At 43.2% G+C, this 27,950-nt stretch overlaps 4 protein-coding genes and 1 long non-coding RNA gene across 7 annotated transcripts; 3 read left to right on the top strand and 2 right to left on the bottom strand.

The window, feature by feature from the left end:
* Window positions 1-1,101: 1,101 nt before the first annotated feature.
* On the bottom strand, window positions 1,102-1,849 carry LOC136550449 (uncharacterized). The gene has a single exon (XM_066542027.1). The coding sequence runs from the start codon at window positions 1,787-1,789 to the stop codon at window positions 1,307-1,309; it is 483 nt and encodes a 160-aa protein (XP_066398124.1). The 5' UTR covers window positions 1,790-1,849; the 3' UTR covers window positions 1,102-1,306.
* A 182-nt stretch (window positions 1,850-2,031) lies between these two features.
* On the top strand, window positions 2,032-7,826 carry LOC136550448 (uncharacterized). Its single transcript, XM_066542026.1, has 6 exons — window positions 2,032-2,373; window positions 2,464-2,528; window positions 3,297-5,123; window positions 5,519-5,716; window positions 5,789-5,940; window positions 6,724-7,826. Exons 3-6 carry the CDS (start codon window positions 3,302-3,304, stop codon window positions 7,198-7,200), a joined length of 2,649 nt encoding a protein of 882 aa, XP_066398123.1. The 5' UTR covers window positions 2,032-2,373; window positions 2,464-2,528; window positions 3,297-3,301; the 3' UTR covers window positions 7,201-7,826.
* A 1,575-nt stretch (window positions 7,827-9,401) lies between these two features.
* Window positions 9,402-11,389, bottom strand: LOC136552782 (uncharacterized). Its single transcript, XR_010782879.1, has 3 exons — window positions 10,894-11,389; window positions 10,288-10,499; window positions 9,402-10,192 (listed from the first exon to the last, which is right to left on the bottom strand). It is a non-coding gene; the product is annotated as an uncharacterized lncRNA (long non-coding RNA).
* Window positions 11,390-12,190: 801 nt separating this feature from the next.
* Window positions 12,191-16,611, top strand: LOC136550446 (uncharacterized). Of its 2 annotated transcripts, none has more exons than XM_066542023.1 (12): window positions 12,191-12,428; window positions 12,539-12,626; window positions 12,883-12,982; window positions 13,137-13,210; window positions 13,293-13,361; window positions 13,514-13,591; window positions 14,372-14,496; window positions 14,902-14,974; window positions 15,313-15,371; window positions 15,464-15,841; window positions 15,930-16,032; window positions 16,113-16,315. In XM_066542023.1, the coding sequence occupies exons 1-12, from the start codon at window positions 12,343-12,345 to the stop codon at window positions 16,164-16,166; spliced, it is 1,287 nt and encodes a 428-aa protein (XP_066398120.1). In that variant the 5' UTR covers window positions 12,191-12,342; the 3' UTR covers window positions 16,167-16,315. The 2 variants fall into 2 exon arrangements, with proteins under 2 accessions (XP_066398120.1, XP_066398119.1); XM_066542022.1 differs by having other exon boundaries at window positions 12,193-12,428; window positions 16,108-16,611.
* Window positions 16,612-16,698: 87 nt separating this feature from the next.
* Window positions 16,699-20,072, top strand: LOC136550447 (uncharacterized). Of its 2 annotated transcripts, XM_066542024.1 has the most exons (6): window positions 16,699-17,141; window positions 17,395-17,549; window positions 18,288-18,427; window positions 18,930-19,067; window positions 19,253-19,470; window positions 19,867-20,072. In XM_066542024.1, the coding sequence occupies exons 1-6, from the start codon at window positions 16,744-16,746 to the stop codon at window positions 19,868-19,870; spliced, it is 1,053 nt and encodes a 350-aa protein (XP_066398121.1). In that variant the 5' UTR covers window positions 16,699-16,743; the 3' UTR covers window positions 19,871-20,072. The 2 variants fall into 2 exon arrangements, with proteins under 2 accessions (XP_066398121.1, XP_066398122.1); XM_066542025.1 differs by lacking the exon at window positions 19,867-20,072 and having other exon boundaries at window positions 16,760-17,141; window positions 17,475-17,549; window positions 19,253-19,842.
* The last annotated feature ends 7,878 nt before the right edge of the window (window positions 20,073-27,950 follow it).

The raw sequence follows: 27,950 nt of genomic DNA, 5'->3' as shown, positions 1-27,950 counted from the left end.
AATTGATAAACAAACTTAAGGTTTATGAAGTACTATTGCATTCACACATGGGTAAAACAAGGAAATGGCAAGTTTGTAGATAGACACTTCAAAAGCCAATACACTCAGTGTCTTAGACCTTTACAGACCATTGCGTGGTACTCACGATGACATGCATCATGGTCTCATGGATGACACTGCAACGCTTTCATTTCTTCAGATCGTGCTAAGCATTCCTCTGTCATTGCATTAAGTAGGAGACAAAACATGGCACAATGACACATAAGATCCTAGAGCAGTTTATGCTAAGCAGCAAACAAAGAGAAAACATAGAGTGCTTATCACAACCTACTACAGAAGATAACTACAAATGAAGTTATAAAGAGATGCAAAAACATGCCAATTTCCCCTAATTTCCAAGAGTTCACTTAAAGAAGTTTTACAGGCTTACACGTTGAAAATTGGCAGCTCAATTTAGTATGTAGGGATGACTGACGATATTCAAGGGAATATTATACAGCTAAGCAAAAATGTTTGTTTAGCCATTTCAAAGCACAAAATCCAGTTCATTAATTTTGAATTAAGGCAATACTATATGACTACCTTAAACCATTCAGGAATAAACATTGTGTGATTCCCCAAAAAAAAGGAATAAACATTGTGTGATTAAGCATAAGCAAAACATTAAGGGTAAGAAGTAGCACACAGCTGCGCATTATATCATTTACACAACACATAAAGATTGATGTCTTGTATTTTCACCTTTATCAATGATACACCACCTTCATATAAGCTGTCTTTGGACATAACTTTTTAAATGTACGGAAATCATCATTCATTTCAGGCTAACTTTTAAACAATCGTTTTCATTGTCAGGCTAACCATGAAAAATCGCTTTCAAACACCACATGAAATGGATGGAACCTATGGTGGATACCTAAGAGAACATAAGGTTTACCCTTAATAATATGATCACAAACAGTTTCATGCACCAGAACAAAAATAATGGATACATTTCACACCACTTGAAATGAACAAATAATTCAACTACTTAAGGCTGGTTGTTCAAACCAACCCAGGCCTGTAATATAGAATATAGTGCAGGAACACCTTATTGTGCGATTCAGGAAAAGGCTGTCACTCTTATCAGTGATTAGGCTCGAGGCTTATCCAAAGCTACAACAACGCAAGTAGAACCTGCATCCTGTATACCCCTACCCGACCGCTCCAATCCCATTGAATTCCATTTCAAACAAATTAAGGCGCACACGTACGTTGCATCATCTAAGAAAACTAGAAACAAAAAAGAGGCGAAACCTTCGTGGGATCACTCGAGTGCTACGGCAGCACCGGCAGCCTTGAGCTTGGCGGCGAGCGCCTCGGCCTCCTCTTTGGGCAACCCCGCGCGCACCACGACGGGCGCCTTCTCCACGAGCTCCTTTGCCTCCTTCAGACCCAGGTCCGTTACCGCGCGCACCTCCTTGATGATCTTTATCTTCGCCGCGGCCTCGTACTTCTCGATCTTCACGTCGAACGCCGTCTTCACCGCCGCAGCGGCCTCCTCGGCTCCAGGTGCGGCGTCCCCGGCCCCGGCCGGAGAGGCTCCAGCAGCTGCGCTGGAGGTGAGCGAGAGGCGGAGCTTGAGGCGCAGGAGCGCCGCGTAGTCGTCCAGCTCGGCGGGGGATAGGGCGAGGAGCTCATCCGCGATTCGCGACAGCTTAGGATCCTCGCCGGCGGCTGTCGCCGCGGTGGTGGAGAGGCGGCGGACGCGGGGGACCAATGGTGCGAATTTGGAGAAGAAGAGTGGCATTTTGGTAATTGCAAGGAATTACGTGGTGGGGGTTAGGGTTCGAGGCTCGAGCCCGTTCGGGTTCGAGACGGCGCTTATAGTAAAAGAGACGGCAAACCAACAAAATACGTGTCTCAATTGCTAAAACGTATTTTCGTACACGTGACGAGGGGAAGGCGTGCTGAAGACTGATGCGCATGCGTGGCCCCCATCTGTCAGGCGGCAGCACCCTGGCGTTTGGCTGTTCTCCATTTCCAGGCCCCCCCCACTGGCTCCCGACTACTGGGCGCCACAAGCGGCGCAAGCCCAAACAGACGCCATCTGTTCTTGCTGTCGCTCTCCCCAACCCCAAGCATAAACCCCTGTGTCTCCTCGTAGAAATCGAAACCGAAATCATAATCTGCCACGAGTGGTGGCGGGGATTCACGAGCGCGCGACAGCTCGATCTGCTCTCCTTGTTTTTGATCTTTCGCAGTCTCCGATCCCCTTCTTCCGCTCTTCGTTGCTGTTTTTCTTTTTTGGGATTTCCCCCGGATTTTTTTCGGTGTTTTTTTTTTGTTGTTTCGTTTCAGGATCGCGTGGCCTCGGCGATTTCCCGGCGGGTGGTCCGTGCATTCTCCCCTCGTTTTGTTTTTGTGATTTTCACTAGGGTTTTGCTACTAGGGGTTTGATCTGATGGATGCGTGTGCTTGTAGGTTTTTGGAACTTCAAGGGCTGGAGGAGTACGGTGCGCGCTAGGCATCAGTCTCCGCGGTTGTTGGTACGTGAAATCCCATCCGACTGAGATTTTTAGAATTTTTTCTGATTGCCGATGCGTTTTTTTTTCACTGTGCAGTTGGGTCTATTAGCGGATTTTATTTGGATGTCTGTGAATGATGGTTTGGGCATATAATGCTTGTGGGCAGGATTGAAATGCGATCTATTATCTATGTAGTTTGCTCGTCAGCTACCTCCTATTCCGGGATATCGTTTGGTCTTTTGCAATGCTATTTGTTGTGAACCTCTGCCTCAGGATCAGCTTGTTTTATTGAAGACTTTCTCATATGTAGTTTCCTATTTCGCTGATGTGCAGAAATTAACTGAATTTTGGTATTAATATGGACGATATATGGATAAAATTATGAGTATTTCCCCACCTACATTTAGCATTCAGCTCTTGTCAAATTCACACGGTAAAAAATCGCATAAACTTTAGAGATTATCACTGTAAAAGTGCATCAACATATAAGAGCTAGGGGTTTTGAAGAACTACTTTTCTTAATGTATAAAATGTACATCACTGGAGTAACTAGAATGCAAGTAAATAAGATGGATGGTACTCTTTTAAACCTTATACTCCTGTTGTTGCTACTCAAGAATATACAATGCTTAATTTGATTCATATATTGGTATCCTATGATATGATATAGATGATTTTGTCTCATTGGAACTGTATAAGCCTGCTTGATTTTGCTCTTGGAAATCTTGTGTAACTTTTGCAACAATTTAAGCTACTTCTTACTGGCTCTACTGGGAAAACCTTTTGCAGTCACAATGTCGACATATCCTGTATTGAACGACCGACCAATTGATCAGTGGACGGTTACGGAGTTGAAGGATGAGCTTGAGCGAAGGTATCTGCTTGTCAGTGGTTTGAAGGATGATCTTTTGAAGAGGCTCTTTGAGGCCATGCAGGATGAGATACTTGATGGTGAGGGAAAAGCAACTGTTGTAACTTCCCCTCCTGAGGAACCTGATGGAGGTGAAACTCCTGGTTCCATTGTTGCATCTGTTAACCAGGCTTCAATTGAGCAACATGTTGATAAAGGTGCTTCTGAGGTTGCGAAACAGGGGGCAGATCTTGTTATCTCTGTTACAGAAGCTTATGATGAAAGTACATTTGCTACTTCAGAAGTTACTCAGGAGGCTGTGGTTGGTACTGCAGAAGCTAGTCAGAAAAGTTTGGATGCTGTTGCAGAAGTTGAGTCTTCTCTAGTCGATACAGCTGCAACTGATGAAACCAATGGTGATGGTCTAGATTCAGCTTCAAGTGGTAATACTATAGTGAAGGAAGCAAATCCACACTTTGAAGGTCATGACGATACTATCGAGAAGACCCCAGAAGATGACACCAATAAGAAAATGGCTGTTGATGATGAACCTTCTGATCTTACTGGCAGTGACATCAAGTTGGGCCTCGATGTGCACAGCAAGATTCTAAAACTGGAAGATGAACCCTCACCTCCTGATATGAAATTGCATAGTCATCGTGAGGATTCTGATGCCGTTGCAGTTGCTGAGCCAGAAGATGACACAAGGAAAAAAATGATCATTGATGATGTACCATCTGGTCCTACACATACTAATGTGGAGTTAGGTGCCCAGGTAGACTGCAAAATTGAACAGGAAGAAGTATCAACACTGTTTGATGCTACTGCATTGCATGCTTATCCTAAGGAACGTATTGTGGCTGCGGCAAAAGGCCTTGTGGTTGGTACTGCAGAAGCTAGTCAGAGAAGTTTGGATGTTGTTGCAGAAGTTGAGTCTTCTCTAGTCAATACAGCTGCAACTTATGAAACCAATGGTAATGGTCTGGATTCAACTTCAAGTGGTAATACTATAGTGAAGGAAGCAAATCCACACTCTGAAGGTCATGGCGATACTATTGAGAAAACCCCGGAAGATGACACCAATAAGAAAATGGCTGTTGATGATGAACCTTCTAATCTTATTGGTGGTGACATCAAGTTGGGCCTCGATGAGCACAGCAAGATTCTAAAACTGGAAGATGAACCCACACCTTCTGATGATATGTTGCGTAGTGATAATGAGGATTCTGATGCTGTTGCGGTTGCTGAGCCAGAAGATGACACAAGCAAAAAAATGATCATTGCTGATGTCCCGTCTGGTCCTACCCATACTAATGTTGAGTTAGGTGCCAAGGTAGACTGCAAAATTGAACAGGAAGAAGTATCAATACTGTCTGATGCTACTGCATTGCATGCTTATCCTAAGGAACATATTGTGGCTGTGGCAAAAGGCCTTGCGCTCCCAAGGAGGACGCTGATGTCAGGCTACACAAGTGATATAGACTTGGACAGAAAAGAGGAGAGTCCTGACAGAAATTCTCGTGAGAAACTGAACTTAGATAGGAGTTCAGGTGATGAATCAATGGATGAGGATGTGATGGAAAGTAAGCATGCCGATTCCTATATCAAACCTGATGATCTTATAGGAAAGACAGAGGTTACTTCAGAGCATGTGTTTAAAGAGGTTTCTCTCCTTGATACTCATGCTGAGGGTTCCTCTGCACACTCAAAGGAAGTTGTCACTGAAGAGAAGCCACCAACTCCAACTGAAAAGAGGAAGCCTGAAGGTTAGTGATAATTTGTTGACAGTATATTGAGAGTGGCATTTACTATGTTCTTGTACTTATAATCACATATTTATATTCCTGTTCTATTCTCTCGTTATTATTATGCCTTCTGTAACATGTTAAAAGGATTTGTGTGATTGTGCAGTGCTATGAGTGTCCATATTTCTGTTTCTTGATCCTTACACTTTCGTCTTTTTTTTTCCTTTAGTATATATTGCATAGAACAATTGTACATTTATGTTTCCTAGTTCTCTACTCCTTTCTAGAGGTATATGACACTTATTGCAGTTCTGTAGTAAGACTAGTGATCATCATGTCAAACTTTTGGCTTTTGTGGCACTACTCATTCCAAGTATAATTCTTGACTTTGTTTTAACTCGCTGTTAAATGAACAGATCAAGAAGTCATTGAAAATATTGAGCCAATCAAACGCCAGCGCCTATGGAACAAGGATGCTGTCAATATTTCTGATCAACAAGCATCCAAAATAACTAGTACTGGTACTCAGAAGGAAGTTATTTGTCCTGCTCCGGAACGTTCTTTTGGCAGGCCCAATACAATAGCAAGAAGAAATTCTCCAAAGGAGCGGATTGGTGAGGTTCTTCTACCTGTTCAAAACAGTAAGAAATTCACTGTTGCTATCTAATTCTTATCTCATACTGCAGCACCACCTGCCAAAACATCAGCAACAACTTCGTTAAGAATTGATCGGTTTGTGCGCCCATTTACTCTGAAAGCTGTGCAAGAACTTCTTGGTAAAACTGGATCTGTCTGCAGCTTTTGGATGGATCAAATCAAGACCCACTGCTACGTCACAGTATGATCTGATCTTCCTTACCCTATGTTACCTCCTAATTCTTCCCCTGAACAGATTTGCCATTTCTCCAATTGATGGTTTATTTTGTTGTCAATACACATATTGTATTACCTCAATTCCAAATTATAGGTTGTTTTGGCTTTTCTAGATACATAGTTTTCTATGTATCTAGACATAGCTTATATCTAGATGCATAGCAAAAGTGTATCTAGAATGGACAAAACAGCCTATAATTTCTGGAGGGTGTGTCATGTAAAGCTAACACTTCCATACAACAAATGTAGGGAATATTATCTTAAGTACTTGCTCTGTTCCAAAGACCAAAATGTAGGTCGTTTTAGTTTTGTCCTAGTCAAATTTCTCTAAGTTTGACCAAATTTGTAGAAAAAATATATTACCAACTCTAATTCCAAATAAATAATCTGTTGAGGTGTTTCATGGTGGATTTAATGAAACTAACGTAATGTTGATGTTGGTGTATTTTCTTAGTAAACTTGTTTTTGACCATTTATAGCCTTTTCACCCTGCATAAAACTTGCTTTCTGTATGCTTGATAGTAGCCAGTTTTACAAGCACAACTTGCAGACTACATCGTTTACAAACTTACAATTGAGCTTGATTCAGTCACTGTTGATAACTTTGGTTTTAGACGAATGGTAGCTTTGTTGTCTGGTTGTTCATGATACGCTCAGAGTATTTCGTGATATGTTGCCTTTTTGTTGTTTATTCCTTTTAGTAGCATGGCATTGATGTGCCTGCTTCTCCTACCTCTCTGATTCACAGTACTCTTCAGTGGAGGAAGCTGTGGCTACGAGGAATGCTGTCTACAACCTCCAGTGGCCCCCAAACAACCACAACTATTTGATCGCTGAATTTGTCGATCCAGAAGAGGTAAAGCTCAAACTTGAAACTCCTCTGCCATCTCAAGTGCCGATCAGTCCGAGCACAGTTGCAGCACCGCAGGCAGCAACCTTCCAACAGCCAGAGGCTAACCAAACCCTAGTAGCTCCCCATGCTCCTGCTACTTCAAGGGGTTTGTTGCCCACTCCAGCACCATTTGCCAAGCTGCCTCCCACCTCTGACCCTGGACCAGCAAGGGAGAGCCTTCCTCCCCCTCCTCCAATGAAGCTGGAACCTGCCCGGACACTGGATGAACTCTTCAAGAAGACACAGGCGTACCCAAGGATTTACTACATGCCACTGTCAGAAGAGGAGGTATCTGCTAAACGTGCAGCTCACGACAATGGTAAGAGGGGATAGTGGGCTCTAGTTTGTCGCTTAAGCTGGTATTTTGGCATCTTGTATTTGTCACAGCTGTTTTCAGATGCAACCGTACTCTTGTCACTGCACGTCAATCGACAGGTTCTATTCTCGCACCTGACTCTACCAGACCAGCAGCTGCAGCTCTAGGAAGAACTACTGCACCGTCCTTGTCCCTACATTTAGCTGGTAGTGTGTTGAAACTTGAAAGGCTTTAGTAGTTTGCTGTGAGGGAAGGCCTGATTGGGACATTGGGTACGTGGTATTTTGGAGCTAAGAATACCGTGGTATCTCCAAAGCACGTGTAATTTTGGCATTCTATAGAGTACAATGGTTTGCCAAAACTAAGATGGTGACAAAACATCAGGGATTTGGGTCCAAGAGATGGTGTACATGCAGCAAGTTGACAGCATGTCAGCAGTTTTGCAGTAAGACTCGTTCCATTCGTCTTGCTGCTGCTCCTATCGCGCTTTATTGTAATAGCATAAGCATCTTATCGCACTTATTGTAGATGCATTTTGAATCTACCCTGCAATGCAGTTTTACTAGAAAACATGGGGCTGCGTTGCGCCGACTTGGGCTTTCCCATCGGAGAACCTGTGGGTACAGTATTTGCTATTGGTCAATTTTCTTGTAATGGTTTACAACTGCTAAGCAGAAAAATGCTAAAAATAAATGGATTGCACAGCATATAACTAAATATCAACAACTAATCATGCACGCATCGCTCTAAATCCATAATATAGAATATATAGGGAGAAAAACACATGAAAATCTCAACCATGCACCTGATGATATTAAAAATTAGTCCTTAGAAATGTGTCTACTGTCCTCTTAATGCAACACAAAAGTAGAATAATGTTTAGCAATTGAATTTAATAGACCAAAAGGAGAACACAGTACACAACTTCCTTTGAAATCTAAATATACAACTACAATGTTTTCAATATTCTTAGTACAAATAGATGCAGCTCACCTGCATTGTGTTGCAAATGAACACGGCTCAAAGTGGAGGAAAAGTTATAATGCTAACTCAAGTTGTAGGCGGGGCGGGTTGTTAACGTGACCTCGCCCCGCAAAACTTAGCTTCGTGGCTGTCGTGGACCGGCTGCAATTTTTTCGTGGCCCAAAGACTTCCAACCCTCCAAGCCCGTTGGATGAGCGAGAAGCCTCGCAACAACCCGCAAGACCTGCAACACCCTCCTCTGCTCTTTGTCATTAAGTGCAACAACACCAGCAAAATCACCATGGCACAGAGTTGGTTCCTTCCCAAATCCATTAATATGATCCCCATCGACGAATTCGTCCCCAACGTTCCAGAACAAACAGGCCGCCTCAATGAAAAGAGCTTGGAATGCAGAAATCAAACTCAATAGCTCCACCAGAGGAAGGCCGCATTACATCCCAACCAAAAAAAAAACATGTGAGCAAAACAAATCAATCGCCTACACTACACAAGTCTCGCTAATCCGCGACAGAAGCAATCAAATCCCTAGGCCTAGCCGCCTAGCTATGAACTAACCCGAGAACGCAGGCTCCAGCGCAAGCAGCCGCGTACAAGCAAGCACATGCCAGGAAGAGGAAAGCAATCTTGAAGACGAGTATAGCAGCAGGCGTACCTCGTCGACGCGTGCGCGGATGGGTTCTGGCTTCTGGTTGGGGCGGGGCGCGCGGCGAGGCGGGCTCTCTTGCCTTGGCCGGGGGTCGCTGTGCTAGGAGAGGGCGCAGTGGGAAGGAGAAGGGGCGGCGCGGGCTGATTTTGGCCTCTTAACGGCTGGCCACAATCATTATGTTCTCATACGCAGTGGCTGAAGGGACATTGTCAGATTGCAAAGGGACTATACTGACGGTCTTGTGGGTGTGCGCATACAAATTTTGTTGTGTGCCGCGCATACTGCCGTAAATCCGCGCCTTTGTGGCACAAGCTGCCACGTCACCGTAAAAACTTTGCGGCAAGCGAGTGCGGGTTAGCGTCCGCCGGGGCGCGCAAAGAGTCGCTGCAAGTTTAAATATAATCTTGTAAACTCACTCCAATAAAGTGTTGCAGTCTTATGGTAGAAGTAGAATATGAAATATGCAAAAAGAAAGAAAGAAAAAATAAAGAAATGATTCATCTTAAGAACTTTGGAATAGAGACAACGTATCCATGTTCGCTTGATCGTATCAGTCATGCTTATCAGTTCATGATACAGTGTTTTTCCTCTCACAATAAAACAGCATCAGTCGGTTTATAAGCCATAGAAACGATCAAGCGAGCAGGGATGGTAGTAGGCAGGTAGCTCAGGACAGAGAATAGTATATTTTACGCCATCTCAGGATCTACATTACTACTCTTAGGAATATCTACAAAACAAGATCAATACATCAGTAACGGCTTCAGCTGCCTAGGTAAAAAAACATAAGATAATAGCATTAAGATGATGTGGCAAAGTAGATGATAATGTCAAAATTGTCCCTGAACACCTTTTTTTGGACAGAACCAGAGGATAAAACAAAAGAAATCCTTACTGAGAATTCACACCACTAGTGCCTTAGTCTGTCTAAGGTCAATAATTGGTTGTGATGACCTTTTCCTTCTGGTGTATATTGTTAAGCCATGAGATCTGACTATACATCTCAAGGATCATAGCCTAGAATTGCTTCCAACACATGCACAAAATATCAATGTAGTGATGGGGACGTGTCACAAAAAAAATTCAAGTAATCTGCACGTGTCACAAAAAAAATTCAAGTAATCTGATTCTTGCACTATATAAGATTAGAAAAAAAAAGTGTTAATGAAATTTTCATTAGCAATTTAGCATCTGGTTATGGTAAGTTAAGCTAAAAGTAAGGAATGAATCAATGGGCAGTACCAATAGAGTCTGTGTGAAGTTTTGGAAGAAACTGCTTAAACACCAACCTGTCCCCTTCTTGTAGAAATTGTAACAATGCATCAAATGTAAGAGTAGCCGAATGTATCTCTTATGGATCAGCTAAAACTTCATAGCATCTACAATTTACATAAATTAGGAATTGTCCAATCAAATAAGGTTCCTTCATTTTAGATTTGATTTTTTGACAAAAAACATATTTAGATAAACTTACCAATTGTAGCTGACGTTAGCCTACACACAAAAAAAACGAATCTGCAGAAGATAGCACATGGACATTTATTCGTTCAAACAACTGGGAGTAGGGCAGGCAAAGGTAGGCAGAGGAGAGGAAGGAGACAGGGCAAGTACCATCCAGCTTCCTTGGCTCCTGAGCTTGTCTCTCATCGCGTACATTGCGGAGCCTCTTAGCTATTCCCGTCGTCGCTGGATGATCAATAGTAAGTAAGAATTCTGCGAATTTTGGACAGTAATCTTGCTACTCATGGAATAACTTTGTGACAAGATCATAACACTTAATTCACATGGACGATCATGTTTCAGAAAATTTGCCACACCAAAATAAGATTACGACCTTCAGAGAAAAGAATGGTTGGTTGTATATGCAATTATGCATTCAATGAGTTTAAGTCAATTAAATTGTATAGCCAGGTAATATGAATACACTTCTTTGCTTGTACAATGATCAATATCTTCAGCAAGCTTGCATCATGCTCCCTTGAATCTAAGTCGCATTTCTATGTTTCATCCAAAATTATCTCTGTAAAGTGCTACTCGGCTACAACTGCTTGAAACATTAACTATTCAGAGAGTACCTTACCTTGCTGGCATTTCCTCGAGCAGCTGTTGGCCGTCGTCCATGTGGTCGACCACTCTGTATGCTAGGACGCTTACCGGCGTGCTCTGTGCCGCAGGAAGCCGCATAGGGGCGCGTGAGCGGCACGACACTGCTCGCTGGCCTTTTTTTCATCGTGTTCATCTTACGCGGCGCTGGCGCGGACCCGGGGTTCTGCACGGGCGACGGGTGGCGGCAGGCAGGCATCGGGGACGAGAAGAGGTAGGAGCAGAGGGACGCCGGTGCCTTTGGCTTGGGCACGGGGCGGAGGAGTGGAGCATGGCCACGGAGGAAGCAGCGAACACCGGCACGAGGAGGGGCAGGCGGGGAAGGGACCTCGCAGCATGGTGGACGCGGCGCCATCGTGGTGCTGCGGGACCTCAGCGCGCGTCTGATTAGCGCATGCGGCCACCGGCCACCGGCCAGACCAGATCTTGCAGCGGAGGCAGCTCGTGCCGGGGACAAGGCCGAGAGGCCGGTGCTCGGGGACGGGCGACCTGGAATGCTAGCTGCAGTGGCACACTCAACGTTCGATCAACATCCGACGGAGGAGGAAAAACAGGCGACGTGGCCCAATGAGATGCCCGAGCTTGGCCCTCATTTCGTCTTATAGAGATGTAGCCCTTTCTTCTGGATTGTGCTTTACAATGGGTGCGTTCAGTTAGGCCTGGTTTAGATTGCAAGTTTTTTCACTCTCTTTGTCATATTAAATCTTTGGACATATGCATGGAGTATTAAATATAGATAAAAAATAACTAATTACACAGTTTAATTGTAAATTACGAGATGAATCTTTTGAGCCTAGTTAGGCCATGATTGGACAATAATTGTCAAATACAAACGAAAGTGCTACGGTGCCAAATACCGATTCCTAACCCCAATCTAAACCAGGCCTTAGTGTTATATTTTCGATCATGGATTTGGGATGTTGGAATTTGAACTTGCAACACCTGCGGATGCTACTGAAGGCCTGTTTGATTCAATAGTGCTAGTAGTTACTCTGGAGTCTACGTCGTCACTGCTTCCATTTGATCTAGCTCATGCACAGCAGCTTCTGCGTTCCCAGTGCCCTAGTGATTCGTTACTGGTCCTTGGAAAAATTGAATAATTCTTTATATCTTTTGTAATAAAATTACTGGTAAAAAATTGAATAATACTCTGCTCGGACTTGTTATGGGCCCTGAAAAGAGCTCATACACGGCCCAAGTATTCGTTTATTGCCTTGGCCCGATCCGAATCGTGTAATGAGACGAAGAGTCGTCGTTGCCTCTGTGCCTCTGGGTTTTCTTCCCCACGCTGTTATCTCTCGTCTCGCAGTCGCACGCAAACGACTAGCACAGCAAAGACCCCACCGCGGCTCGCTGCCTCTTCGAGTCCGGGCATCAGATAATCATCCCCAGCCCCTCCCTTCCCGCCGAATCGGCGCGGAGAGGGATGGCGTCCCGGCGGGGCAGCAGCAGTTGCGCGCTCTGCGAGGGATCCAACCTGCCGTCCTGTTGCGCCGTGTGCGTCAACGCGAGGTAGGAGCAGCATCCACCCCTCGCGTCCCGAAATTCGGCGAAAGTTTTAATCTTCCTGGTGAAATTTCTCATGCGCCTGCCGGTTTGGATTTGGGTTGGGTCTTCCGCAGGCTGATCGAGTACCACACGAGGCTGCGCATGATGAGGAGCCTCCGCGACTCCCTCCACTCCCGAATCGCCGCACGCCACGAAGCCAAGGTTGATCTTCCTCGCCCCTTCTCCCCCCTCTGACACACCTCTATCAATTCGACAGCCAACTGAGCCTATATTAATGGGTTATAATTACCGGGTTAAAATTTAGCATGGGGGCAAATACAAGATGAATATACCAGAACCAGGCATGATGGTGGCGGGAATAACTATGCCGAACCTTGAATTGCTGTACATTTAGGTTGTCGTTAGGGAATTCATGCTGAAACGATTTAGTTGTGTCCCTCGTGTATTTTTTTGACAGAGCAAAACAGATGAGCAGAGGATCTGGAGAGCGAGCAAAGCACATGATATCATGGAGTTGAGGGATCGGCTCACTGAATTGAAGAGAAAAACTGCCATAGGTAGGTCACTCAGTTTCACACTGATTGTCTGTGGTTGCGGGTGGGTTAGTGTGATGGTGATGTCATAGGTCAACGTCTTCCACACTGATAAATTTTGTTGGTTGTTGTTGGTGGGGTTAGTGATGCTGATATCTGCTTATTGCTGTTTTTGCAGACAAGACCAAGGTCGAGCAGGCATCGAGTGATCTTAAGGCAAAAACTGCGTCATTGAATTTGGCTTTTGTCACGGTATGCGTATCTCAGTGTTCATCTAGAACAAAGTCATTGGATATCTTGCTAACCCTGTATATGCTTTGTTTGTTGTTGTCAGCTGAAAAAGAGGCGAGCTGATGCAGTGGCCATGCACACCAATGCCATGAAAATTGCGCAGATGAATCTCGTAAGTCTTAATATCACCCCCCCCCCCCCCCCCCCCCCCCCCCCTTCATTACTTGTTTAGTACACATAATAGTAGTGTAAACTGAATCATCCATCAGCTGTGTGTTTGTGCTTATTCTCTTGCAATTGAAAATATTTGTTCTTTGTTGGCAGATGGCAACCACCTCAGATTGTATGAAAATGCAATCAAAATCTGTAAAGCAACTTTGCAGATTGTTTCCAATGCGACGAGTAAGTTTCTACATGCATATATACTCTTGTGATCCTTGGTTGGCAACCTCACCTGTCAAGATTCGATTTTGATCATATTTGGAGAATGTTGTTTAGGATAGTTTGCTCAACATCTTCCATGTTAACATCATAAGTTAATTGTGTTATATACTTATATCACAACCACCTCTCGTCGTTTTTAGCAGGCCTAACAGGATTTAAAAGGTCAAACTTTGACCAATAATTAGTCAAATCATAGGGACGCTTAATGAAGATCTTAACTCTTTGCTGATTAGTGCTGCAGTCTGTGTTTAATAATGGTTCTTTGTGGTGTGCAGCAGGGGCGAATCATCTTCATATGCTCTTTCTTCCTGAGAGTTCTTTTTTTTCTCTTGGGATTGATTGTTTTTCCTGGTGTGTGAATTGTAACTGTGAGGCAGTTAGGCCTTAGGGCATATATACGAACACCCCTTTTCTTCTTCTTTAATGAAATGATATGCAGGTTTCCTACGTGTTCACCAAAAAAAACTTATGGGCGCTTAATGTATAAAAGTTATATGAATAGATTTGTATTTCACACTGTTATGTGGCTGCTAGGGTTGAGGATATTTTAGTGGTCAAAGTATCCCTCTAAATACTTTCTCAAATCCTAATACACCTACTAAATACAAACAGTGGGAGTGCCTAAAATGAGGGTGTCTTTAATTACTTTTTGGTATTCTGTAATAATATTATATGGATCATCCAAGTGTTCATTCATGTTTACATAAGGATTTATATCATACACTTCTTAATATGTAGGTTATTAAAGAGGGAGAAAAGAAAGACGACTACAGTGGTCCGTATGATTCGATATGCGGGGCTCGTCTTCCTCGTGGTCTCGATCCACATTCTATTCCATCAGAAGAACTGTCGGCATCTTTGGGGTTATACTTTCCTCTAACTATTACAAATTATTGTTCTAATGGTTACATTCTCTCATTCAGTTATTTGCTTAATTGGAATTCTATAGTCTTAATTGCAATATTTTTAACATTTCTCTATGGTCTATGACTTATCTATCTTCTGAACATCAATCTAATGCACACTGTCAAATTATTTATAAAAATATTTCATAGAGTTGCTTGCTTCTAAACATTAATAATCGCTGTCTAGACCATAGAGAAATGTTATATGGAGACCAGTAGCATTCCTTGTTATCTACAACCACCTGAGAAGTTTATATATTATTATGTTCTTGGGTTGTGTAAATTGTTCTCTAGCACAGATTGCAATAATACTTTGTCAATTTGGTTCTGAATTGGTGAAACTTAAGTTTGTTCTTGTTACAGGTACATGCTACATTTCATCAATATTGCAGTCCGTATCCTATCCGCGCCTTCTCTTCATGTATCAGGCTTTAAGGTAAGATAAAAATTTACTGTTCGAATCATGCATTGGAGTAATAAGAAGTATGAATGCAGTGCCACATTATCAGCTTTGATTGGTTAGTCCTGGAATTATAATAGTCTGTCTTGTGAATTTAGTTATTTTGATTGATCAAGGGTATTTGTTTGACTCATTAAGCACTTCGTTTAATGGGGATCTGTCTGTGGCACATCCACATGCTTTATACACAAATGATGTGCAAGGGTATTCTGCAAGTTATACTCGTTTGGATTTGTGATGCGCATGAGTAGCAGCATGAACTTTCAATTGGCTGCCTGGTTGATTCATTGGCTAACTTATTTTAAATGTATTAGGGTTCATGCTCAAATATATGGCAGCGGAGTTCCTACTGGAGCACACGACAGTCCCAGAGGTACTGTATATTAGAAAAACAAGAGCTCTCTATCGTATGAAGATGGACATATAAGACATAGACTGACGTGCTCTATTTTTCTTCTTTTTCAGCAAGGTTTACCCACTTTTTATACCTAGGAAAAATGTTTGCACAGGTGGTGAAGAAACTTCACTGACAGAAAGTGGTTCAAGTAACTTTGGAGTTGACTCTGTGGATTCTGTCAAGAAACCGTCTTTTGATTCCAAGAGAAGCAATAGCTTTAGCTTTTCTGGTGCATCTTCCAACTCCATGGAGAGGCATCAATATTTGCAGAGAGGAATATCACTATTGAAGACAAGTGTTACAGCCATTACTACCTACTATTATAACTCACTGGGCTTGGATGTGCCATCCAATCTTTCTACTTTTGAGGCGTTTGCTAAGTTGCTCCATATGCTATCGTCATCAAAGGCCCTTCGAACTGCATTTGAATCGAACATTGCCTCAAGGTACCTGCTGTTTCATAGTATAACATGCATATCTGTGATCCAATATCGAAAGGGTTTTAAAAAAACTGATCCTGTCTGCTGCTTCCAGGTCAGAAAAGCAAGCGCAGCAGCTAAACAGATCGATTTGGAAGGCAAGTTCGGCCATATCATCGGACAGTAGTTTTATGGACAGCATGCACACAGCCATCATGGTAAATTCCTATTTCGCTCTTACATTGCATGTAAAACTTCAATTTCCATTTTGATGGAATCTCTGTTCTTGTCAGCCCAGCACTCTGGACAACCTCCTCCTGAACTCAAACGAGAGCTTCTTGTACACCGGTAAGCTGGTGAAGCATGGTGGCGTGCCAGATAGCATATTCGATGGCTGGGATCTGGTAGAGCGTGAGGTCCTACCACCACCGCCCTCACAGGTTGAAGATGTCGCGCAGTGGGAAAGAGCCATGTATGCTGGCACAAAAAAGAAATGACATCTATTTACATGCCCTCAACTGTTAGAACACCGCAAGAGCTTCAGTTTAGATATGTATCATCAGGTTCTGGTTCATGTACAGTAACAGTACAGAACTAACCTCACCCTGTGGCTGTGACCTGTGAGTCATCTACACTGCAATTATGCAGAGAGGAGAATTGTAGTGTAGGGTTGATTTGCTGCAATATGTACATCAGTACATGTACATGAGTGCAGCCCTGTAAATTTGTAAATATAACTCCTGTACCGTTTAGAAAGGAAGGTAAAATGCCTGGAATACTGATATTCCTTCCTATGAGTACAACTGAAAAGAAATTCTTTTACATTCAGCAAGAAAGCAACCAGCACTTAACCAGAAAAGAGGTGATTCAGTAACACCTTGTGACGGCCAGAAAAAGAGGCCTTATTTGAGAAGAGCAGCGGTCCACGTATGCAACCGACGTGCAAACGACGTGTCACCATCAGGAGGCGTTCCCTCCATTCCACCACAAACCAGCGGACCTCCAGCTTCGCCTCCGCGGCTCCGCCTCTTCCTCCACGGCTCCACCACGCACTAACCCTAAAGCCTGCCCGCGTTGCCGGCGATGAGCAGCCTTCGAGCCATCTCCTCCCTCCTCCATATCTACTACTCGTCCGCCGCCGTGAGACGAGGCGCCGGGCGGCTGGGGTTCACGCCGGCCCTCGGCGGGAGCTTCAGGGTACCGTCGAATTCCAGTTCGCCCGCGTTCGTGCTCGACGAGGTCGCGAGGGCGGCCGGCGGGGTTCGGAGGAGGGCGTCCACGCGCGCGGCGAGTTGGGACTCGGAGAAGTCGCCGTACGAGACGCTTGGTACGATCCTGTGCTCACGGGTCGGTAGCATCTGTTTTTTTCGTTTGTCAATCCTGATGATCTACTTACTCGTATGATGCTGATCAGTTTACTATGTATCAAAAAGTCTTTGATCCGTTGTGGCTTCGCCTGATTCTGATCATTTGCTGTTGCCATGCTTCTATGATTCAGTTCTATCGTCTAAAAAAACGATTCAGTTCTAAATTGGGCTACCTTAGTAATAGTAACGATCTGTTGCGCCCCTACTTTGTAGTTTCAGATGTACTGTGTGTTCCGGACTTGGAATTGAAGGTGAAGCTAATGTGTGTTCTTTGTATCTCATGCGCTTCAAAGAGCTGGGTAGGGATGCAGACGAGGAGACCATAAAGACTGCCTACAGAAGATTGGCCAAGTTCTATCACCCTGATGGTTGGTTTATTCACCTTTCTGAATTTTCCTAATATTCAGCAATTCTCCCTACTGTGTTTGAGGCACTATTTGATTTTTCTTGTGTTTCTAGACATACAGTTCGCACGCTCCTATGAACAGATTAATAACTCTTAGTTACTTCATGTTTTTCTTATCACTGAGTTTTTGGTTTGCCGCAAGCCCACAACACAATTGAAGACAATGCATCAGTGTCAATGGTACAAACTAGTGTGCAGTGACTATTTGACCCTCATTTTCATGTTACTCATCCTCCTGTGGATTCAGTGATAAACATCAAATGCATTTAGAATGGCAGGTCCACAAATCAATATCAACTTTTAATTGAGAAGTTGTGTCCAGTAGCATGTTTTACACGGCATCAAGCTATTTCTCCTTCTATAGATATGTGTCGTTGCAGTTGATGTTTCTGTATCTGGAGCTGTGCTGCTAGGGTATTAGAGTTCTAGACTTTATGGTGAAATAATTTGCGGGTTCCTCCATTCATAATTATTGAATTTAGGTAATTATCTCTTATGTATTGTCTTAAGTCTTCTTGGCTGGGGAGTATGCACTAATAACTAAAGTCAAAACTAACCACAATGAATCGAGCAAGTAAAGCCTGTGGCTACCTGTAATTTACTGGTAGAAAAATGAATCAAGGAAGAAATTGGTGCCATAGTAATACAGGTGCAGCTGTCATTCTCCTTTTATTCCATCTGATTATGTGTCATCTCACAGTTTATGATGGTAAGGGAACCCTTGAGGAAGGGGAAACTGCTGAAGCCCGTTTCATCAAGATCCAAGCAGCGTACGAGCTGTTGATTGATGATGAAAGGAGAAGGGCATATGATAGAGAGCATCATGTGAATCCGATGAAGGTCTGAATTTTCTTGGCCACTTAGGTTATCATTTCATTATGTGCAGGATGCTGCTCCACTCCATGTTTGTATTTGTTTGTTAATTACTGTTCTGTTGCCACCTTTTTTGGGATTACCCATTTTAGTCACAATATTAGTTTTTCAATCCTGATTTAGCTTTATGATTCTGAAACCAAGAAAAGGGAAGCATCATTCCATCCTTGTGCTACTAACTTACAAAGCAGTTGTGTGTCTTGCTTTGTTTATCTTGCTGCAAAACTGGACTAGGCAACTAAGAACTGGTAATAACAATTACATATGGGTCCAACCATTCGTATGTCTTGAAATTGTTGAGCACTCGACTTTATTATCTGCAACTGCAGCTACTAGAATGTGAGGCAACATTTAAATTGTTAGAGAGTTATGGTAATTTTAGTTGAGATTATAGTGGTGACTTCCAGAGCAATGTCTGCTTAAAAGCAGTATTGTTGCTGTTCTGAAAATCTTATTTTCTTTGAACTAGGCTTCTCAAGCATGGATGGAGTGGGTAATGAAGAAGCGGAAAGCTTTTGACCAACGTGGTGACATGGCTGTGGCTGCTTGGGCTGAGCAGCAGCAACGCAAAATGACACTACGGGCACGGCGTCTCTCACGCTCAAAGGTGACGCCAAAGCATTACACTGTTCCGCTTCTCCTTTCTCTAATGAAAGGCAGAGACCCTGACACTTCCCTTTCAGAAACAAAAGCACTACACTGATCCTCAATGCCGTCCAACATCTTGCTATGTCAGTTATCTGCATGCTCTGTACTTTTATCTGAATCTGACTTTCAAAATACTGGATCCAGGTTGATCCTGAGGAAGAAAGGAAGCTATTTGCCAAGGAAAAGAAGGCATCTATGGAATTCTACAGCACAACTCTGAAGAGACATACCCTTGTGTTACGGAAGAGGGATATTATGCGCAAGAAGGCAGAGGAGGAGAGGGATAATGAGATCAGTAGACTTCTAGCGGCGGAAGGGCTTGAGCTGGATACAGATGAAGATGAAAACAAGACTTTTTTGGGGTAATGCTTTTGATACTTACCCCTGATTTATTCTCCTCCTCCATTCCAGCAATAGTTGAAGATCCAGTGACAACGAGTACACAAGGCGAAATAGTTGAACTCGTCGGAAACCCTGGTGCCTAGAGATGTGCGCCAAGGATTCAAATATAATCTCTCGGGGGCAGAGCTTAGCATTTTACCGGAGAGCAGAAAGAAAAGGCAAATGATGGATGCGTAAGGGCTGTAGTAGGGTTGTAATATGATTCAATGAAAAATTTCTTGCAAGCAAGAGATACGCTTGAGATATTATCTTTTATTGTTTTTGAACGTAACAGTGATCAAGTGATGCTTGGGCTCTGAATGTAAATGAATAAAAAATATACAGATTTGCGACGTATGCTCGTATCCTATATGCAGGTAGGCGGGGACTCAGCCTAGATTGCCTGGGCGCGGTGTGGCGACGGTGAGGGGCATCGCGACGCGGCACGGAGAGAGAACCTGCCTAGCAATTAGTAAAGCAAATAGTCGAAATGGGCCGTTCGATTTCGTGGGCTTCAGCTGCCGCCCGCCCACCGCGGATTTCTTGGGCTTCAGCTGCCGCCGCGAGCTGCAAGGCTCCGTGTTGAATTCCACGTGTGTCATTAAAAAAAGATCGCAATGCCTCTAACTTTTTTTTTGCCCTCCATACCACTGCCGTCAGTTTGGGCTCTAATGCCGTCAAACTGCAGGTGTGAAAAGTCAAAAATACCCTTAAGTCTAAATATGTCATTAATTTTTTTGAGCATCTTACGACTTCAAATAAAAAAAACTCAAAACTAGAAAATTGTAGATCTCGTCGAGATCTATAATTTTCATATAAAAATTATCTTCATTTAATTTTATAAAAAAATATGATTTGATATGATTAATATATCTTAGAAAAATCATATTTTAGTACGCCCCCCGCGGCATTCCACAGAGCTCGGATGGGGTCATGTAGGGTGCCAAGGGGGGCACCAACGGATCCCGACGACGACAGTGGTGACACCAAGTAGCCGGAGAGCTTGGGCGAGTCGGCCGACTATGACAACAACACCGTTGCCATTGTGGCTTCTGTACGATGAGTCACAGCCATCGAGCCAGATCTGCTGGCGTTTGAGTTGTGCGCCTGCTCGGGGTCTTCCGCGTTGGTCAACCCAATGTTGGAGGAGATCGCTGCCTTGCTTGCCGCGTGCCCCCAATAGGAGCACCAGCGTCTGGGTGCATGACTACTCCAGAGGCCGCTTCTTAGGAAGTGGACGCATCGCTGGTGGACACCCGTTTTCTGGCGGAGACTACACAGTGGATGATGGACTCGCCTTCATCGTCGCATTTGCAGGGGCCACCATAGGTCATGATGCCACGTGAGGGATAGCCCTACGTCGTGGATGCCGAGGTGCGCCTTGACCCACCACTGGTCGGGGCTGCCACCCCAGGAATCGGGCTAGTCCTTGGCTACCACGGACGCCGTCAACCGCACTCCAGCCCCTTAGATGACCTCTACCGGTAGACGACTCAAGCGCTTCACCGAGCGAGTCACAAAGGCACGGCAACCACCACTCCTAGAGCTGCCCGAAGATGATATGGCCCATGGTGGATGTGCACCGCTCATGCTCCCTAAGAGGAGCAAGCGGATAGCGGCGCAGAACCTGTCACGTATCTCAGTGTCCAAGCGAGGTGAGCATATTGTCTTGAAGCGCCTGGGACTAACCAGTAGGATGTCGTCTCCGTCCATATCAGCATAAAGGCGTATGAAGAAATCTACAGCGCCGGTAACATGCAGGCACTTCGTGAGTTGTTCCCACCGGAAGGCGATGTGGGTGCACACAAGCGGTGGCACCTGAAAGGTCCTTGTTTGGTTTTGGTAATTGAGTGACAACTTAGTTGGACTAATTGTGTTTATATGAGATACATAGGTGATTAGTCCATAGGTATATGTGTGTGAGCAACATATGTCATGAAGGTGAAAATAGCTTGGAGATGTTGCAAAACTCACACATGTGATGATGAAGGAGCTTAAATGCATATGAGACATGACATTGAGTCATGTGATCAAGGTGGAGAAGATCAAGACAAGACTTGGCTTGATGGACCGGTTGCAAGCGTGAAGGGCAAGTCGAAGGCTTTGGAGTGATGGACCGTGTGGCGGTGAAGCTTGAGCAAGACTTAGTGCCGATGGACGATGGCAACGGTGAAGAGTAAGTAAAGTCAAGATCGATAAACTAATATAATCACATGATGATATGAAGTGGATCATATCATTGTTGATCATGTTGGTGCATGTGTTGTATCAATATTGAAGGAGATAGAATGGAACGCGCAAGGCAAAGGTATAACCTGGGGCATTTCACTTCACCGGTCATAGGTGTGTAGAGAAGTTTATGACCGGGTTTAGGATAGATGGCCGTACTATCAAGAGGGGCAAACTTGTTTGCATATCGGTCATCTAGTGTCACTTGAGTGATCAAACTTTGCATCGTCGCTAGGATCGAGTGGCGTGGCAAGTTGAGTGGCTAACATCATTTGGGAAATGATTATGAAAAGCTAACACACATACACATGGTGGTGTACACTTGGTGGTGTTGGCACATTTTCAAAGGAGATATAGTTGGAGTTGATGTGGATCAACTTGGTGAAGAAACTCCACTGACGGAGTGTCCGTCCGTAGAGTGTGGACAGTCCGACGGTGCCACCGGCACCCTAGATAGAAAAGACCAGGTCTCACATAGTGCACTGGACGCTGGTCACATGGTGACCGGACACTGGGGTCCTGCGTCCGATTAGTGATGGCCGAGAGCATGTAGCGTCGGTCTTTGACCGGACGTTGGCACTAGAAGTGACCGAACACTGGCAGGGTGTGTCCGGTCAGGCTGACGTACGATGACGCAGAAGCTGGAGTGTGACCGGACGCTGGGCTGTGTCCGATTATGTGCGATCGGACGCGTCCGGTCATGTCTGGTACCTTACTAGAAACGACCGGACGCTGGGGTTGTTGCGTCCGGTCAGTTGAAGCTGCTGCGTCCGGTCAGAAGATGACCGTTGAGATTGAAAGAATGCAGTTGAATGCAGGTGGCACGTGGCTATCATCGGACGACCGGACGCTGAGGTCCAGCGTCCGGTAAACACGACCAGAGCGTTCGGTCGACCCGACAGTTGCCCAGTGAAGGGGTAACGGCTAGTTTAGCCCTTGGGGCTATAAATAGAAATGGCCTTCGGCCATGGCTTGTGCTGAGCACCTCAGGGGACTTAGTGTCCATGCTTATGAGTGCTTGGGAGCCCTCCATCTCACACATACTTGATAGCGATCATCCGATTGTGTGAGTGAGCGATTCTAGTGCGATTGCATCATGAGGTTGCATCGAGTGGCACTAGGTGATCGAGTTGCAAGCTGATGGTGCTTTTTACTCTTGGAGGTTCCCACCTCCTAGACGGCTTGGTGGTGGTCTCCGTGGAAGCCCGTAAGAAGCTTGTGCGGCGCTCCGAAGAAGAGCTTGTGAGGGGCATTGTGCTCGCCCCGCGGGAGCCGCGAAGAGCAACTTTAGTAAAACGTGTCATTGAGCTAACCCTCACTTCTGAGGTAGGTTCTTGCGGCGCCCGACGTGTAGGCTTGGCGGGTGATGCCAATTAGCCGCCGAACCACCAAGTGAGCGGTCGACACAACGGGGACTAGCGTGTTGGCAAACACGTGAACCTCGAGAGAAAAATCATCGTGTCAACCTTGTTCTTCCCGTTAGTTTGCATTCCTGTTACACAAGCTTGCAATTACTTTTATATACATTGAGCTTGTGTTGTTGCTTTAATAATTAGTTAGCTTACATAGCTTGCTAATTATCTTTTTGCTTGTGTAGCATAGAAGTAGCTCCCTTACGTGGCTAATTTGGTTTGTGTAACCTTGTTAATCACATTGCTTAGTTTGTATAGCTAAGTAATTGCACTCTCTAATTTAGCATTGGTTGCCTTGTTATTGAGCATTGCTAGTGAGCTTAGTTGGCTTTGTGCTTTTGCTTACTAGCATGTGTAGGAGCTTTCTTGTTGCTTAAAGTACTAGTGGTATAGGTTTGTGTGACCTTGCTCCTAGAATTAGTTAGGTGAGCTCTAACTAGCTTGGCACCCTTGTTGCTTGATTAGTATCTTTGCAAGGTGCTAGTAAACATAGATAGAGGGGTGTAGTCTTGGCTAGACCGATAGTTTTAATTCCGTACTTGTTTTAGTTAGCCAGCGTGATTAAGTTTTAAAAAGGACTATTCACCCCCCCTCTAGTCATCATCTCGACCCTTTCAATTGGTATCAGAGCCCAGTCTCTCATTTGTGGTCTTTTCCGACCCGAGAGGATGGCGTCTAATGGGCTAGATGTTTGTGAGAATCACATTTTTTATGGCACTAACTTTGCACTTTGAAAAAATCATATGCTTGATCATTTTCGTGCAAAGGGACCTAAATTTTGGTGGGTTGTCACTAGTGGTCTCACCCATGTCTTGGATCATAGAACTCTCACCAAAGCTCAAAGAGTCCTCTATGAATTTGATGTACATGCTTGTTGTTTTCTATTGGATGCTTTAAATTTTGATTTGATGAAGTAAGTAAACTACAAGGGGATCGCTCATGAGATATGGGAGTCCATCAAGCACACCTTCGGTGATTCCTCCACATGGGATGATGGAAAATTCAAGGAGGATGAGCCCAAGAAGGAGGCACATGAGTGTGTTGAGTATGACCACAATTCGATGATTGTGGAAGATTGCTCCACCTCATTGTCAAGTGAAGATGATGATCGATCAACTACAAGTTCACTTAATAAGGTTAATGATGATGCCACAAGTGTTGCAAGTAATGATGCTATCCCATGCACACTTGATGAAGATGATGGTTCATGCTCAAGCCACGATGATGATGCTACTACAAGCTCTTCTCCATCACCACATTGTCTCATGTCACAAGGTGACACCAAGATATCAAATGATGATGTGATTGATCATGTTGATTCATATGATGAGCTTGTTAGTAGACTTGTTAGCATGACCATATCTTTAGAAAATAAGAAAGCTAAAACATTGATATTAGAAAATGAAAACTCATTTCTAAAGAACTCTTGTGAAGAACATAAGAAACTACTTAATGCTTATAAATCTTCACTTGATGAGCTAAATGAGAATCATGAGACACTACTTGCATCTCATGATGATTTATTAGAAAAGCATGCCTCTCTCATTAAAGTATTTACAAAGAAACTTAAAAATAATGAGAGCTCATCACATGGGTCAAATGATAAATCACAAATTGTTGCTAACCCTTGTGATATAGGTAAGAAGCATGTATCCATCTCTTGTGATGATTTATTAGATATGCCATGCTCTTCACATATAGATGCTTGTTCTACCTCTATGTCTTATGAGACTAACCTTTTGAAGGAGAACAATGAGCTCAAAAATGAAGTGAAGAAATTGAGCAACAAGTTAGAGAGGTGCTACAACTCTCAAGTCACCTTTAAGCATATGTTGAAGACTCAAAGAAACTTTGGTGATAAGAGTGGAGTCGGCTTCAAGACTAGCAAAGTCAATCATCAAGAAAGCCGCAATGACACAAGTGGCATTGGCTTCAATAAGAGCAAGATCAAGGACAAAAGATGGGGCAAGAGAAGATATGAAAGAGAGATGAAGAAGCAAGAATAAGAGAAGCTCTCTCATTTCATGTGCTTCAAGTGTCATGAAGTGGGACATCTTGCAAATGGTTGCCCCAATGAAGAAAAGCTCAAGTTGAAGAAAGAAGAAGAGAGGCTAAAGCATGTCAAGTGCTTCAAGTGCCGCACTTGGGGTCACCTTACCTCAATATGCCCAACCAAGCAATTGGTGAAGCAACTAAAAGAGCCTCAACCAAAGTCACAAGTTGAGCAAGAGAAGACACCCTAAGAGCAAATCAAGATCAACCATAAAGATGGTGATGCTTTGATGATAAAGAAGAAGAAAATAAGAAGGGGTGGGAAGGCAAGGCATCTAATACAAACTCAAGATGCCAAGATGATAAGCAAGAATGAAGATGAGAAGAAAGATTATGCTCACATCAAATGCTTCAAGTGTGGAAGTACGGGACACTTTGCCTCTAAGTGTCCTACCAAGCTTGAGAAGAAGGCTCAAGCAATTCATGAGAGGCAAGGCAATGAGAAGCACCACATGAGCAAGGAAGAAAAGGCTCATTCAAAGAAAAAGTGCTACTCATGCCGGGAAAGGGGACACATGGCACATTCATATCCCCTAGGTAAAATTTCTAAGCCTATTTCAATTGATGATCATGATATGCTTAGAAAGGATGGTGATGGTACCTCTATGGTTGCTATTATAAAACATCCTGCTACTCATACTAAGGCATCGCCTAAGTATGTTGCTCCTAACTTGAGAGGACCCAAACTTATTTGGGTACCATCAAAAAGTGGATAATTAATTATAGGTACCATTGGCATTGGAGGCGTGGTTCAAATAATATTCATCGTGTTGATCATGTAGTTGAGCCAAGTATTGCTAAGTGATGATCATTATCCCAATGCCATGACAAATTGAATGAAGTCCAAATATGCTACAACATACAAGTGCAAATTTCAAGTTGTTGGTGATTCATTGGATATATTTGATGACTTGCAAATATTTGAGTTGAAGCTTGCTAATTGTATGATCATGAGCTAACCAAGGTATATCTCTTGTTGATCATTTTATTTGGGTGCATATGAGTTGATTGAATTGGATAAATATGCAATGTTGCTTGCTATAAGATGATTGAATGGATAATTGCTTAGTAATCAAGTTTGGATTGATTTGTGTTGGATAAATTCATGAGATGACATTTAGTAAGTGATTTGAATGGATATATGTCTTATGGAAGTATTCAAACAAGTTAGTATCAAGCTTGATTCACATTTGATGAAGTAAAGCTCAATTATTGAAATATATCCTATAATTATAAAATCTGAGCTAGCTGTGATCTTAGCCATGTTTGAGTGATCAAAACTTATTGGATTGATATGAAAATTGGTGTACATGCTCTAGACTTATGGTATAAGATGCTGCAGAAATTTCATGAAAATTGGATAAGAAATGCTTCGGTTTTGGAGTGGATCTTGTCAGCTATAGTGCAGCAGTTTTTAGCATGTAGCAGTGGTGGAAGAATTGAAATATGGCAGCAATCTAGAAGTCAAATGAAGCTCAAATTTTTACAGCTATTAAATAACTTAGTAAAGAATATCTCCACCAAATTTAGTAGTATTTGGATTTGTACTTTGGGAGATATGATTATTTCGTTGAAGGGTACAAAATCTATCAGAAAAAAGTGACAAATGTTGGATTGATTTAGAGTCACTTTGATTGAAAGGTCCTCAAGTTGAAAACATGTTTACAAGTGTTTGAGGTACCTAAGTTTGGTTTTGAGATAATCTAGAAGCATGACAAGAAAAGAGTACAAGGCCATTTGATTGTGGAAGTGTATTTTGCACATATTTGGTACTCAATTTGGAAGATCAAGATCAAACTCAAGATGAAGTTGAATGTTAAGTTCTAGTGACTATTGGAAATCATTTGGTAGAAAGAAAAGAACTTAAACAAAAAGAAAGAAAAGGACTTAAAGAAGGAATTAAGGTTACTCACCAAGTTAAGTCCATCACTAGGATCAATCAATCAAGTCATTTCAAGTGAGTATCAAGAATAATTCTTAGAGAGAGGTCATGTCTCTCTAGTGTAGGAGCTTGTCGCCTATGTGTAGGTAAACCAAGTGTAGTACTTGGAAGGCTAATATGGAAGTGGTGATCCGAGGAACATTTGAGATGCTTAGTTGAAGTAATTAAAAGGGTTGATCAAGAAAAGCAAGCAACACTCAAAAGAGAGCTAGTCATGATATTTCAAATGGTATTCTCAAATTGATGCTCTCATGCAAGCAAAGATCAAAAGATAAAGCAAGTCAACTACAACAAGAAAGTGCACTTGATCATAAGTGGTATTTATTTCATATGGGTGAAGAATGAAATTCAATATGGTATCTATTGGTCTTCACCAAGCTTATAATTAGACTTCACATTGCTATTGGAGTAATGAATTAGAATCTATGTGACTATCCTCTACTCCAACATAGCAAAGGTATCATTGTAATGTGCATTATCATTTCATACCTTACTAGTATACGGTTGGTGCATATAGTACATGCTTCATAGGATCATGCATAACAAATGAAATGTTTAAATTCATAGCCTACCACTATTGTTTGAATGATTACTTGATCTAGTGGTTAGTACATAAATTTGTTCATGAGCTAGTAAACCCAAGTACTTGACTTAATTTGAATTGCTAACAAGTGACAAGTACAACATTGGCAAGATAACCCTTGCAAGAGGTGTGAAGAAGCTTGTCATTGGTTCAAACCGGACTTGAAAGCTTAGGCAAATCAATTTAGTTCAAGTCAACATTAGAAGCTCATAATAGTGATAAGAGTACAAGCATAAAACAACA

The sequence above is a fragment of the Miscanthus floridulus genome, chromosome 4, assembly GCF_019320115.1.
Source record: "Miscanthus floridulus cultivar M001 chromosome 4, ASM1932011v1, whole genome shotgun sequence".
Lineage (NCBI taxonomy): Eukaryota > Viridiplantae > Streptophyta > Magnoliopsida > Poales > Poaceae > Miscanthus > Miscanthus floridulus.
The sequence above is the reverse complement of the archived record's forward strand: the minus strand, read 5'-3'. Positions and strand labels throughout refer to the sequence as shown.